Below are 12,910 nucleotides of genomic sequence, written 5' to 3'. Positions count from 1 at the left end.
GAAAGAAAGAAAGAAAGAAAGAAAGAAAGAAAGAAAGAAAGAAAGAAAGAGAAAGAAAGGGTTCAACGTGACCCTCAGGTTCACATGTGTGACAGATACCCAAATGTCACAATACTGGAGAGAATCTGTGTATTGGGGATATTGGGGAGGTGGCTCAGGGTTGATCCTGGGCCCTGGTTAAGGAGCAGAGACATGATGGAGCCCATTTCAAGCATGGAGGATGGGGAGCCACAGCCTCCCATCTTTACTTGGTAAATGCTGCTACTAAGAGAAAACGGGAAGTCTGTGGAAGGGACTTGTTTGTAGATGAAACCCTCAATCTGACCAGGAAGAGTCATGTTTTCTGCCCATGTTTTCTTTACCTGGAGTCCTGGGCACCTTCCCTGTGTGGGGGGCCCTTGTGGTTCCTCTGCTGTCTAGCACAGAGGTGGGAATCTCCTCCTCAGTGACTCCTCGGTGGTCCCAGACTACAGTGGTGACTCAACTTTGGTCTGTGTACTCTGAATGCAGATCTTTCTCCACCTTGAAAATCTTCATCTCTCTCTTTCTACTCCTGTCTGTGATAATCTGTGTATTCAGCAATATTAAATGTACCATTTCTTAGTGCTCAGGGTAGATGAGGATCCTCGAGTGGGATCATCAATTGTCCAACACCCTGATTTTCTCAAATTACAACCCTACGTCTTACTCAGTCCTGGGACTTAACCATCACTGAGCTCCTTTGAAGTCCCAGTCACCACCGACCCCCACGACCCCTCTGATGAGTGGGGTGTGTAACAACTTGCTCCACACAAGGAAACTGAGGCTCAGAGAAGGGAGTATGAAGGCTCAGGGTCACATAGGCAGCAGATAATGAGCAATCATTAAGGAAAAATCAGCTCCCCATCCCAACAGGTGAGTTCCTCTCAGGTAACAAAGGACACCGAAGACTCAGGAGTGGATCACAAGTCTGTTTCCAAGAAGACGAAGATGGACACTGCTACTAAGAGAAAAGGAAAGTCCATGGAGGGCGCTGGTTGGTAGAGAACACTGGCAACATTGGATACAGGTCATGTTCTCCGCCCATATTTCCTGTGTTTCTCCATTGCGCCCACTGAACTACACAGCCAGATGTCAGATGTGTCTCTGCTGACCTGAGTCTGCCCTGCAGCATGGACCTGCATCTTCCCTGAAGCATCTCCATGGTGGATGAGATGACTGGCCATGGTAAGGACCCCACAACCCTGTGTTGACAGACAGGATGAAGGAGTGAAGGAGACCCCATGTGGAGGCTCTGAGAGGGGAGGAGAAGCCCTCAGTTACCCTCACCTGGAAAAGGCTCACTCAGGGAGACCCTGGGCCTGTTTTCTACTGCATTCCAGCCCTCAATCAGATGAGGACAGATCCTGCAGCCAGTAGCCAAGGATCAGGGGGCGCCCCCTTCCGTCTGAAATGTGTTCAGGGAACCTGGGGCTCACTCCCACCTCAGCCCTGGTGAAATGAGGGCCAGGTTTCTGCAGTTCCCCTTCCTGTGGGACTGCTGATGGGACAACCCCGTGACAGGGAGAACCCAGCCTCTGAGTGTGTCTGTCTGTCCTCCTGGACACCGTGGTTTCATCCATCTGGGCAGCTGGGGCCAGTAGGAGGAGAAGCCATGACCCCACCCTCACAGACCTACCCTGACTTGGTGAGATTTCAAGAGGGAAAGGGGCACCCTAGACTTGAAGGGGCTTCACTCCGCAGCCAAGCCCTGGTCTATCAGGAAATCTTGGGGGTCAGGATGCTCACAGGGAGGGGAGGACCTGCTCAGGCTTCAGGCGGCAAGTCTCTCACAGGGAACTCTCTTCCAGGGCTGAGTCTGAGCCCCAGGACCCACGTGCAGGCAGGTGAGTCTGTCTGTCCCCATCTGTCCCAGGTCCCTCCTGCTCACTGGGGACAACGGGTCACTCCCAGGCACCTGGGGATGGAGAACAGCATCTCTGAGCTGACTGATGGGGATGTCTGGGCGGGTCTTGGGACTGACAGCTGGGATTTGACGGATGCATAGTATCTTGGCACCCAACCTGTGATTTCATTTCAAGGCTCCTCCCTAAACCCACCACCTGGGCTGAGCCAGACTGTGTGATCACCGGGAGGAGACCTGTGACCACCTGGTGTCAGGGTACCCTGGAGGCCCAAGAGTACCAGCTGGATAAAGAGGGAAGCTCAGTGTCATGGAACATTAAGGAAACCACTGGGGTCTGGGAACAAGACCAGGGCCCGTATCTCACACAGGCCGGAGCACAGTGCAGAGAAGCATTGCTGTTATTATCAAAGTGCCACAGGCCGGTCAGGGCACAGTGACCCCCTGGAGCTGGTGGTGACAGGTGAGAGGACACTCAGGGGGCCCAGCCGCAGGCCCTGCCCTCAGGAAAAGGGTCACTTGCGCCCTGACGTTACTGTCTTTTAGGGATGTCCCATAAAGGGGCAGAAGCGCTGAAGCTCTCGACCTCTGGGCGGCCCTGCATATTGCACTGAAGCTCTCGACCTCTGGGCGGCCCTGCATATCGTGTAGAATCATCTGCAAATCAGGCTTGAGTCTTCACTTTCTCTGTCAACTGATCACAGAGAAATCCCCATGAAATTACAGGTGCAGGCTGGAAGGCAGAAGTTGTGGAGCAGGGGCAGGAACCATGGGTCTTTGGCCCCCTGCATTGTGTAAATTACTCACACTTTCAGGGCCTGAGTGGACATGATCTTACTATACAGCTTGCATCAGCTAACACACACTTCACATTTCACGGTACCTTGGTGACCTACGCCCAAGCATCCAGTGTCTCCTAAGCCTCAATAATGGAGAAAAATATACTTTCTTTTTTAAATTTTCTTTTATTTTCTTTTTCTTTCTTTTCTTTTCTTTTTTTTTTTTTTTTTTTTGAGACGGAGTCTGGCTCTGTCTCCCAGGCTGGAGTGCAGTGGCCGGATCTCAGCTCACTGCAAGCTCCGCCTCCCGGGTTTACGCCATTCTCCTGCCTCAGCCTCCGAGTAGCTGGGACCACAGGCGCCCGCCACCTCGCCCGGCTAGTTTTTTGTATTTTTAGTAGAGACGGGGTTTCACCGTGTTAGCCAGGATGGTCTCGATCTCCTGACCTCGTGATCCGCCCGTCTCAGCCTCCCAAAGTGCTGGGATTACAGGCTTGAGCCACCGCGCCCGGCTCTTTTCTTTTCTTTTTTTTTTGTGATGGAGTCTCACTCTTCTCGCCCAGGCTGGAGTGCAGTGGCATGATCTCGGTTCACTGCAACCTCCACCTCCTGGGTTCAAGAGACTCTCCTGCCTCAGCCTCCCAAGTAGCTGGGATGACAGGCAGGTACCACCACGTCTGGCTAATTTTTTTATTTTTAGTAGAGATGGGGTTTCACCATGTTGGTCAGGCTGGTCTCGAACTGCTGACCTCAGGTGATCTGCCCACCTTGGCCTCCCAAAGTGCTGGGATTACAGGTGTGAGCCACTACACTCAGCAAAAAAAATATATATTTTTATATATATATAATATATAAAAATATATATTATATATTTATATATAAAAAATATATAATATATATTTTTTTTCAAAAGGAGACTAGCTATCTGTGAAGGATGATAGGAGTTTGCCCCACAATCCTAAGTGGCTAAGCCCCAATTCACAGGAAGGAGCTTGCCAGAACCTCCAAACAGCATCTCCACTTGCCACTGACACTTCAAGCACCATCTGTTCCACTGGATCATATGGCCCAGGTGGCAGAGGAGCTTGGGCAGGGCCTGGATTTGTTGCAGAGCCTCCCCCTATTCCACACTCCACTCAAAACTTTTTTTTGGGACGGAGTGTCCCACTGTTGCCCGGGCTGGAATGCAATGGCGCCATCTCAGCTCACTGCAACCTCAGCCTCCCGGGTTCAGGCAGTTCTCCTACTTCCTGAGTAGCTGGGATTACAGACGCCCACTACCATGCCCAGCTAAATTTTTGTATTTTTAGTAGAGATGGAGTTTTGCCACGTTGGTCAGGCTGGTCTCAAACTCCTGACCTCATGATCCACCCACCTCGGCCTCCCAAAGTGCTGAGATTATAGGCGTGAGCCACTGCACCTGGCCTCTTTTTGAGTCACTTAGTAAATGGGTTAATGGAGCACACCCAATGAGAAATATGTTGCCTGCAAAATCCAAGAAGTAGGGCCTGGCATGGTGGCTCATGCCTGTAATCCCAGCACTTTGGGAGGCCGAGGTGGGCGGATCACGCAGTCAGGAGTTCGAGACCAGCCTGGCCAACATGGGGAAACTCCGTCTCTACTAAAAATACAAAAATTAGCTGGGCGTGATGGGGGCACCTGTAATCCCAGCTACTTGGGAGACTGAGATAGGAGAATCACTTGAACCAGGGAGGTAGAGGTTTCAGTGAGCCAAGATTGCACCATTTCACCCCAGCCTGGGCAACAAGAGCGAAACTGTGTCTCAAAAAATGAAGAAGGAGAAGGAGAAGAAGAAGAAGGAGGAGGAGGAGGGAGGAAGGGGAGGAGGAGGGGAGGGGGAGAAGGGAGGGGAGGGGAGGGGGAGAAGGGAGGGAGGGGAGGGGGAGAGGAGAGGGGAGGGGAGGGGGAGAGGGGAGGGGGAGAGGGGAGGGGAGGGGAGGGGAGGGGAGGGGAGGGAGAGAGGGGAGGGGAGGGGGAGAGGGGAGGGGAGGGAGAGAGGGGAGGGGAGGGTGAGAGGGGAGGGGAGGGGAGGGGAGGGGGAGAGGGGAGGGGAGGGGAGAGGGGAGGGGAGGGGAGGGGAGGGGGAGAGGGGAGGGGAGGGGAGGGGAGAGGGGAGGGAGGGGAGGGGAGAGGGAGGGGAGGGGAGGGGGAGAGGGGAGGGGAGGGGAGGGGGAGGAGGAGGGGGAGTAAGAAAGAAGAGAGAAGAAAGAAAGAAAAAGAAAATTGAATAGTTGTCTATTCCAATTGTTCATACCAGATCTGTGGATATGGTCAACAGGATAGGTCAGACTCACTGAATTTACACTGAGAACGACGTGAGCTCAAACTATGTTGATCATATGATCTCCACAAACCCCTTCTGACTGGAGGGTCACTGATATTTTGGGTCTCCTGGAATCAGCATCAGCTCAGAATCAGTGTCCAGTAGCACCCAAGATGTCTGATAACTGTGTTTTTCTCTAGTGCACAGTTGCCCTGACAAAAGGTCATAGGTCTTCTTCAGGAAGGCTGGGAGCGAGATTAGCAGTGTAAATGGCAGCGTAGCAGAGACAATGTCAAGGAAATGTGGCCTTCATCATAATTCAAGGGGTTCTGGGCCTATAAACTGGCTCCATTCCAGGAATTGATTAAGGGACTGCTGTGTATGCTTTTATGATTCAGGTTAAACTTTTGCTTACTTTACCCAGCTATTTTCTGATGACACAGATTAAGTAAAAATTAAGTAGGTTTCTTATCTATTTCACTTATGGGAACGCCATGACAAACTAGCAAGCACCACATGGTTGCATAAGTCACATGATTTCAATTGCTGCTTTGAGTCGGCTTTGCATTACTGTGGTCACACCAATCTTGCCTTTGTTAGTGGAGTTTCGCCGCATGGCCCCTGCCACTCTGGGATCTAATGACTCTAATTACATTTATGTTTCTCAATTCAGCAGCAGCAGCTCTCGCCTAAAGTTTGAACCTAAAAAGAAAAACCATCACAGAGCTCTTCCACAATTCTAGGTCTTCCCTCACACATTTATTTCTCACAAGATTGTTGAAAGATACATTTTCGGCTGGGCACGGTGGCTCACGCCTTTCAGAGGCCGAGGCTGGTGGATCATTTGAGGTCAGGAGTTCGAGACCAGCTTGGCCAACATGGTGAGATCCTGTCTCTACCAAAAATACAAAAATTAGCTGGGTATGGTGGCGCACGCCTGTAATTCCAGCTACTCAGGAGACTGAGGCAGGAGAATCGCTTGAACCCAGGAGATGGAGGTTGCAGTGAGCTGAGATCATACCACTGCGCTCCAGCCTGGGCAACACAGTGAGAGTCCGTCTCAAAAAAAGAAAGAAAGAAAGAAAGAAAGATACATCTTCTAGACTCTTCCAATTTAGATGAGCCAGTTTTGAATGACAGCTCCTCTCTAACATTGCAATCTTCCTAAACATTTGAATCCCTTTCTCTACAGTAAACCAAGGCAGGTCTGGCATTTTGAGTCTCATCACTCGGGGCCACCTTTGGTGGAAACCTCCACCCTCATGACCCCTTGATGGTCCTGGGCACCTGTGGCGACTCATCTCTGGCCTCTGTTATTTAATGTGGATCCATCTACACTTGGGGACTTCCATGCCTCTTGACATCTACACTTGGGGACTTCCATGCCTCATGATGTTGATGTTCTGCATATTTCAGAAATACTGCCTGTACATTTCTCCATTAGGGATCTCAGATGTGAGATCTTGAGTGAACACATCAATCATCCAACGCTCTGATCCTATCATATCCCAAACACCTCATGTCCTCACCTGGTCTGGAAATGAAGCACCAAGGAGCCTCTCCCATGTCCCAGGAACCACTGACCCCACAGCCACGGTGACGAGTGGGATTTGTGACAACAGCCTGCAAAGGAAGAAACTGAAGCTCAAAGATGGTTCACTACCGCCCGAGGTCACGTAGGCAGTGGATGATAACCAGTCTTTGAATAAATATCAGCTCCCTCCCCCACTCCCCAAATCAAAGCTCAAACATAAGTCATTGTTCCCAAAACGTTGAACAGGGATTGAGGTGCAGGGGGACAGCCAAGGACGCAAGGGGCACCACTGAGGAGGCCGGAAAGACTCAGAGGTTTGTTCCCAGGGAGGTCAGGGGTGGACGTTGTAGAAAAAAAAATGGGGAAGTTAAAAAAGGGGGGGGATTACTACTGATTAGAAAGAAAATCTGTAGTCCAGGGCCACAAAGAGGGTCATGACTTCCTCTCTTTATTCCCTCCATTTCTCCTCTGTGCTCACTGCCACACGCAGCTCAGCCTGGGCTGCACAGCCAGGTGTCAGGTGTGTCTCTGCTGACCTGAGTCTGCCTGCAGCATGGACCTGCATCTTCCCTGAAGCATCTCCAGGGCTGGAGAGACGACTGCCATGGTAAGGACCCCGCAACGTTGAGCCGATGGACGGGCTGAAGGAGGGAGGGAGACCCCATGGGGAGGCTCTGAGAGGGAAGAGGAGCCCACGGTCGCCCTCGCCTGAAAGGGGCTGACTCAGGAAGGCACCACTTCTTTCTCCTGCTACATCCCAGGTCTTAGCAAGATGAAGGCAAGCCAGACAGACAGTGGCCGGCAGTCAGGAAAGACCCCATTTCTGTCTGAAATGTCTACAAAGGGGTTGGGCCTGCCCCCACCTCAGCCCTAAAGGAATGACAGCCAGGTTCCTGGGGAGGGCAGTTCCACTTCCTGTGTGGCTGCAGATGACAAAACCCCATGAGAAGGACCCAGCCTCCGAGTGGCCACATCCTGTGTCTCTGTCCTGCCAGCACTGAGGGCTCATCCATCTGCAGAGCAGGGCAGTGGGAGGAGACGCCATGACCCCCATCCTCACGGTCCTGATCTGTCTCGGTGAGATTTGAAGAGGGAGGGGAGATTCTAACCTAGGAGGTACCTCACCCCACAGCCAAACTCTGGTCCATAAGGAGACCCCAGGGGCTCACAAAGATCCAGGGAGGGGAGGACCTGCTCAGGCTTCACGGGCAAATCTCTCACAGGGAACTCTCTTCCAGGGCTGAGTCTGCAACTCAGGACCCACGTGCAGGCAGGTGAGTCTGTCCCCAGCTGTCCCAGGTCCCTCCTCCTCACTGGGGACAAGGGGCCACCCCCGTGCAGCTGGGGATGGGGATTAGCAGATCTGGGCTGACTGATGGGGGCATCTGGAGGGTCCTGGACTGGGAGCTGGAATCTGTTGGGTTGGGTAGGAAATGACTTAGAATCTGAACTCTGATTTCCTTCCAGGCACCCTCCCCAAACCCACCCTCTGGGCTGAGCCAGACTCTGTGATCACCCAGGGCAGTCCCGTGACCCTCAGGTGTCAGGGGAGCCTGGAGACCCAGGAGTACCGTCTACATAGAGAAAAAAGAACAGCATCCTGGATTACGTGGATCCCACAGGAGCTTGTGAAGAAGGGCCAGTTCCCCATCCCATCCATCACCGGGGAGCACGCAGGGCGGTATCGCTGTATCTGTGGTAGCTACACTGCAGGCTGGTCAGAGCCCAGTGACCCCTTGGAGCTGGTGGTGACAGGTGAGGGGACACTCAGGGGTCCCAGCCCCAGGCTCTGTCCTCAGGAAGGGGGTCGGCTCTCAGGGGCGTCTCCCTCTCACAGCCCAGCCCTGGGGATGATGTGGGAGGTGTGAGCTCCATTTAACATGGTGCCTCCTTCTCTCCCAGGAGCCTACAGCAAACCCACCCTCTCAGCCCTGCCCAGCCCTGTGGTGACCTCAGGAGGGAATGTGACCCTCCAGTGTGTCTCACGGGTGGCATTTGACGGCTTCATTCTGTGTAAGGAAGGAGAAGATGAACACCCACGATGCCTGAACTCCCAGCCCCGTACCCGTGGGTCATCCCGGGCCATCTTCTCCGTGGGCCCCGCGAGCCCGAGTCGCAGGTGGTCGTACCGGTGCTACGGTTATGACTCACGCTCTCCCTATGTGTGGTCTTTACCCAGCGATCTCCTGGAGCTCCTGGTCCCAGGTGAAAAATTCACAGCATTGCCTGGAGCTCCCTGAGTCTCCGGGCAGGTGGGGAGGAGCCGCGTCTCAGGGCAGCTCCAGGTGGGATGATGTTGGGACAAGAGGGCTCAGGGCTCCTGGGGTCAGAGACACAGGAAGATCAGCAGTGGTAAGGCCCAGGGGGAGAGGGAGGGTTTGTGGGGAAGCCTGAGGGTCGCTCCTGGAAATCGTGACCACCTTTTCCCAGGTGTTTCTAAGAAGCCATCACTCTCAGTGCAGCCGGGTCCTGTCATGGCCCTTGGGGAGAAGCTGATCCTCCAGTGTGGCTCTGATGCCGGCTATGACAGATTTGCTCTGTACAAGGAGTGGGGACGTGACTTCCTCCAGCGCCCTGGCCGGCAGCCCCAGGCTGGGCTCTCCCAGGCCAACTTCACCCTGGGCCCTGTAAGCCGCTCTTACGGGGGCCAGTACAGATGCTCTGGTGCACACAACCTCTCCTCCGAGTGGTCAGCCCCCAGTGACCCCCTGGACATCCTGATCGCAGGTGAGGAGCCCAGCGGGTTCAGTCAGGGACCCAGGCTCTGCACAGGCCCTACCAGGGGAGCCCAGGTGGTGATGGCCGGGATGAGGGATGGGGGCCCCAAGGAAGGGAGAGACAGGGGATGGGCAGGGAGGGGAGACTCAGAGAAAACAGCGACAGAGAGACTAAGGGTTCCAGAGAGAGGCCTGGGAGGTATCAGCTCAGAACAAGGTGGGGCAGCCCCTCATCCATCCTTCTTCTCTCCAGGACAGATCCGTGCGAGACCCTTCCTCTCAGTGCAGCCGGGCCCCACGGTGGCCTTAGGAGAGAAGGTGACCCTGCTGTGTCAGTCACAGGGATGGATGGACACTTTCCTTCTGACCAAGGAGGGAGCAGCTGATCCCCCCCTGCGTCTAAAATCAAAGCGCCAGTCTCATAAGTACCAGGCTGAATTCCCCATGAGTCCTGTGACCTCAGCCCACGCGGGGACCTACAGGTGCTACGGCTCACTCAGCTTCAACCCTTACCTGCTGACTCACCCCAGTGACTCCCTGGAGCTCATGGTCTCAGGTGAGGGCCCTGACCCTGTCCTCTCTGAACTCAAAGGCTCAGCAAAGGCCCTGCCCCCAGCAGAGCTCTGGAACAATAATGAAGGAGGGGAGTGAAGGGGGGACGGTCCACAGGGGAGGATCCAGCCCATGAGAGGGTGGAAATAGACGGGACCTCCCACCCCTGGCTCCCACCCCTGAAGTCTCAGTGGAGTGAAGAGCCGGGAGGGCTGGGAGGAGACAGGGGTGAACCTCAGAGGAGACGAGATTAGAATGACTGTGGAAGACGGAGGCCCCTCCCGCTCCCCTCCTGATGTCTCCACCACAGAATCAGAGCCTCCGGGGTCCCAACCTCTAAGTCCTGACCCCATGGGTGACAAAAAAACAGCCACTCCCAAGTCAAGAGAAGTTTCTAGACTCATCTCAATGCGAACTCCAATATTCAGGGTCTGATTTCCAGGGCAGCAGAGGGCAGGGTGGACAGTAAGGGTGTGGTCCGCGTGGCTTCCTGGTGCTCCAGGGTTGGGATAGGTGTTCCCTCCGTGGTAGTCAGAGGGGAGGGAGGTGTCTGAGGTTTGGCATTGATGAGTGGAGCAGCGGGGACTTTCCTCCTCCCCGAGCAGGATTCCCAGGAGCCATCACCTCTCATGGGGAGCCACGGCCAGCGGAGATCACAGGCAGGTGCTGGCTCTAGAAGTCAGGCGGGAGGAGCCTGGGGAGGTGGCGCTGGGTCTGTGATGGCTCAGCCTCTCCTTGGGAGGTGGAACTTCTGAAAAAGTTGGTTCTCCTCGCACCCTGGACTCCCCATCTGAATAACGGGGAGCTGCCTGGATGTGACCACCCCAAAGTCCCTTCATTTTTGACCTTCTGGGGCATCTGGGATGTGGCTCCTCCTAGACCTGCTCCCATCTCCAGCCCTCCCTGGCCTTGTCCTAATTCTCCCAATAACGGAGGCTTGTAAGGGTTAAAAAGCCAACAGAGATGGGGACAGGTGCATGCAGTTTTACTCATCCCTCCTGGAATCTCAGCTTAGTAAGACAAAGCCACACTATTTTGAAACAACAAAGGTTTACAAAGCCCTGCTGTTTTAGAATCTCCCCTCTCTCATATAAAAAACAAAATCCCTCCAATTTTATACCAAAAGCCACTCCTGTCACAGCTCTGCATGATCCCAGGCCCCGACCCCATCCTGCAGGATGTGTAATGAGTAGAGGAAGGAGCACAGGCTGGGTCAGGAGGATTTGGGGGTCCAGCCTGACTTGGACACGGGGAGGATACTGAGCTGATGGAGGAGGGAGAGAGGCAAGCGAGATGGAGAGAGGACAGACAGATGCTCCCCTGGCAGTTCTCACTTCTTATTTCCAAGGGCCCCTGAGGATGGAGCCCCTCACCCACACCTGTGGGGTCCCTGAGTCGTCTCAGGACAGGAGAGGAGGCTGCTCGGGCCTCAGTGGGATCTGACTGTGATGAGGCTGGAGTCTGCCCCAGACCTGCTCCTTTACTGAGAAGCACCCCAGCTGTAGGTGCCCCTCACACGGCCCCTTCTGTGCTCACCTGGAGGCCTCTGTGCTCAGGGCACCCTGAGACTAAGGATGGGCCGTGCACCTGCTCCCTGGATGAGTTAGGCAATTATTCACAGTGTGTCTTGTGTGTAATTCATTTCTACTCTTCGTTTTCTATACGCACTTGCCCATTGTTACTCTCTTCTTTTCTAAACTTTTTAAAGCAGTACTTGAATATGTAAATTTATAATTTTTATTTCAGCTATGTGAACCTATTATTTAAAAATTATCATATTTCTTTTATTGGACTGTGATTGATTTATATATTCAATGTAGACATCCATTTTTCATTAACCTCAAGTCTTCCTCCCCTACATACTAAAAATTGAGGTTTCCTTAATGAGCTTCAGAAGTGTTTGGATGTTTCAAAGCACAGTGGCCCGAGGGAAACTGACCGGGGGGCTCCCTGTAGCTCATGAAACCCGCGGGAGGTCAGCGGAGGCTGCAGTGCAGCTCAACCCGGGGCCTGGGTGGGTTCATGTCCAATCTTGTCCAGTCACTGGATGATTCTAACATCTAACTAAACCTCTTTTAGAGGAAAAGGAGGTGCTTTAAATTTGATAATTTAAATTTAAATTAGAAGAGGGCAATTTGGTAGTGAGTTAATATGAAATACAATGAATATACCCAAACCAGTAGCTTTCTCATGGGTACTTACCTCTTGTTTAAAAAATATGAAAGAATCAAATACTTCACTTATAAATTGTCAAAGGTGTTGAATAATTCTTTAAATTAACATGGACATAATTTTTTAAATGTCTACCCAAGACCCCCGCCTCTCCTTGACAGGGAGGTTATGTAAGTTATATATAACTTTGTATAGAATTTGTTATATAAGTTAAATCTGAATATGTCTCTTCTCCTCTGTTTTGGTTCTCAGGAGCAGCTGAGACCTTCAGCCCACCACAAACCAAGTCTGACTCCAAGGATAGTGAGTGAGGAGACACTCGTGGTGATGACGCTGGGCACAGTGGGTCAGGTCCTGTCAAGGGAGCTGGGTGTCCTGGGCGGACATTTGAAGAATTATATTTATTCCAACTTAAAGAATTATTCAACACCTTTAACAATGTATAAGTGAAGTACTTTGTTCTTTCATATTTTAAAAATAAAAGGTAATTATCCATGAGAAAGCTGAGTTTGAGTATATTTATTGTGTTTCGTGCTAACTCACTACCAAATTACCCCATTCTCGCTGCTTTTCTATGGATCTCCTAGAATTTCCTGATAAAATTGATACAAACCATGAGACAATGGAAATTTTACTTCTTTACTTCTATGTTGCTTGCCAACATTTCTCACTTCAAATACCAATATGTATGTAACTACATCTTAAATAAATATCTAAAGTTTTATATCTATACGTATTTATGTGTGGTTATATAAGTTATATTTGAGTATGTGTGTAGGCATATTCAAGTTCATCTGATATATAGTCATCCATATTCTTAATATATTTGATGGCTGGGCACGGTGACTCACACCTGTAATTCCAGTACTTTGGGAGGCCAAGGTGGGCAGATTACCTGAGGTCAGGAGTTTGATACCAGCCTGGTAAAAGCTCGTCTCTACTAAAAATACAAAAAAAAAAATAGCTGGGCATGGTGGCACACCCCTGTAG

The 12,910-nt window shown here is 52.0% G+C and overlaps 1 protein-coding gene and 1 long non-coding RNA gene across 5 annotated transcripts; both read left to right on the top strand.

Annotated features, from left to right (window-relative positions):
* Positions 1-15: 15 nt before the first annotated feature.
* On the top strand, positions 16-2,889 carry LOC115900682. The gene is made up of 4 exons (XR_004060341.1): positions 16-1,666; positions 1,830-1,865; positions 2,061-2,345; positions 2,429-2,889. It is a non-coding gene; the product is annotated as an uncharacterized LOC115900682 (long non-coding RNA).
* A 4,071-nt stretch (positions 2,890-6,960) lies between these two features.
* Positions 6,961-12,652, top strand: LOC115900681 (leukocyte immunoglobulin-like receptor subfamily A member 3). Of its 4 annotated transcripts, XR_004060339.1 has the most exons (10): positions 6,961-7,086; positions 7,241-7,556; positions 7,718-7,753; positions 7,947-8,234; positions 8,382-8,684; positions 8,910-9,206; positions 9,450-9,752; positions 10,354-10,407; positions 11,097-11,249; positions 12,173-12,439. XR_004060339.1 is itself a non-coding variant. In XM_030941834.1 (8 exons), the coding sequence occupies exons 1-8, from the start codon at positions 7,523-7,525 to the stop codon at positions 12,229-12,231; spliced, it is 1,374 nt and encodes a 457-aa protein (XP_030797694.1). In that variant the 5' UTR covers positions 7,080-7,522; the 3' UTR covers positions 12,232-12,438. The 4 variants fall into 4 exon arrangements, 2 of the variants coding, with proteins under 2 accessions (XP_030797694.1, XP_030797695.1); XR_004060340.1 differs by lacking the exon at positions 10,354-10,407 and having other exon boundaries at positions 7,077-7,556; XM_030941834.1 differs by lacking the exon at positions 11,097-11,249 and having other exon boundaries at positions 7,080-7,556; positions 12,173-12,438.
* Positions 12,653-12,910: the final 258 nt, after the last annotated feature.

The sequence above is a fragment of the Rhinopithecus roxellana genome, chromosome 12, assembly GCF_007565055.1.
Source record: "Rhinopithecus roxellana isolate Shanxi Qingling chromosome 12, ASM756505v1, whole genome shotgun sequence".
NCBI classification, from domain to species: domain Eukaryota; kingdom Metazoa; phylum Chordata; class Mammalia; order Primates; family Cercopithecidae; genus Rhinopithecus; species Rhinopithecus roxellana.
Note: the sequence above shows the minus strand (reverse complement) of the source record. Positions and strands in the feature narration are given on the sequence as shown.

Coding starts and splice junctions, on each gene's coding strand:
- LOC115900681 (XM_030941834.1), top strand. CDS start 7,523: ATGACCCCCATCCTCACGGTCCTGATCTGTCTCG. Junction 7,754..7,946: donor CAGGACCCACGTGCAGGCAG/GTGAGTCTGTCC, acceptor ATTTCCTTCCAG/GCACCCTCCCCAAACCCACC. Junction 9,753..10,353: donor CCTGGAGCTCATGGTCTCAG/GTGAGGGCCCTG, acceptor CTCCCCGAGCAG/GATTCCCAGGAGCCATCACC.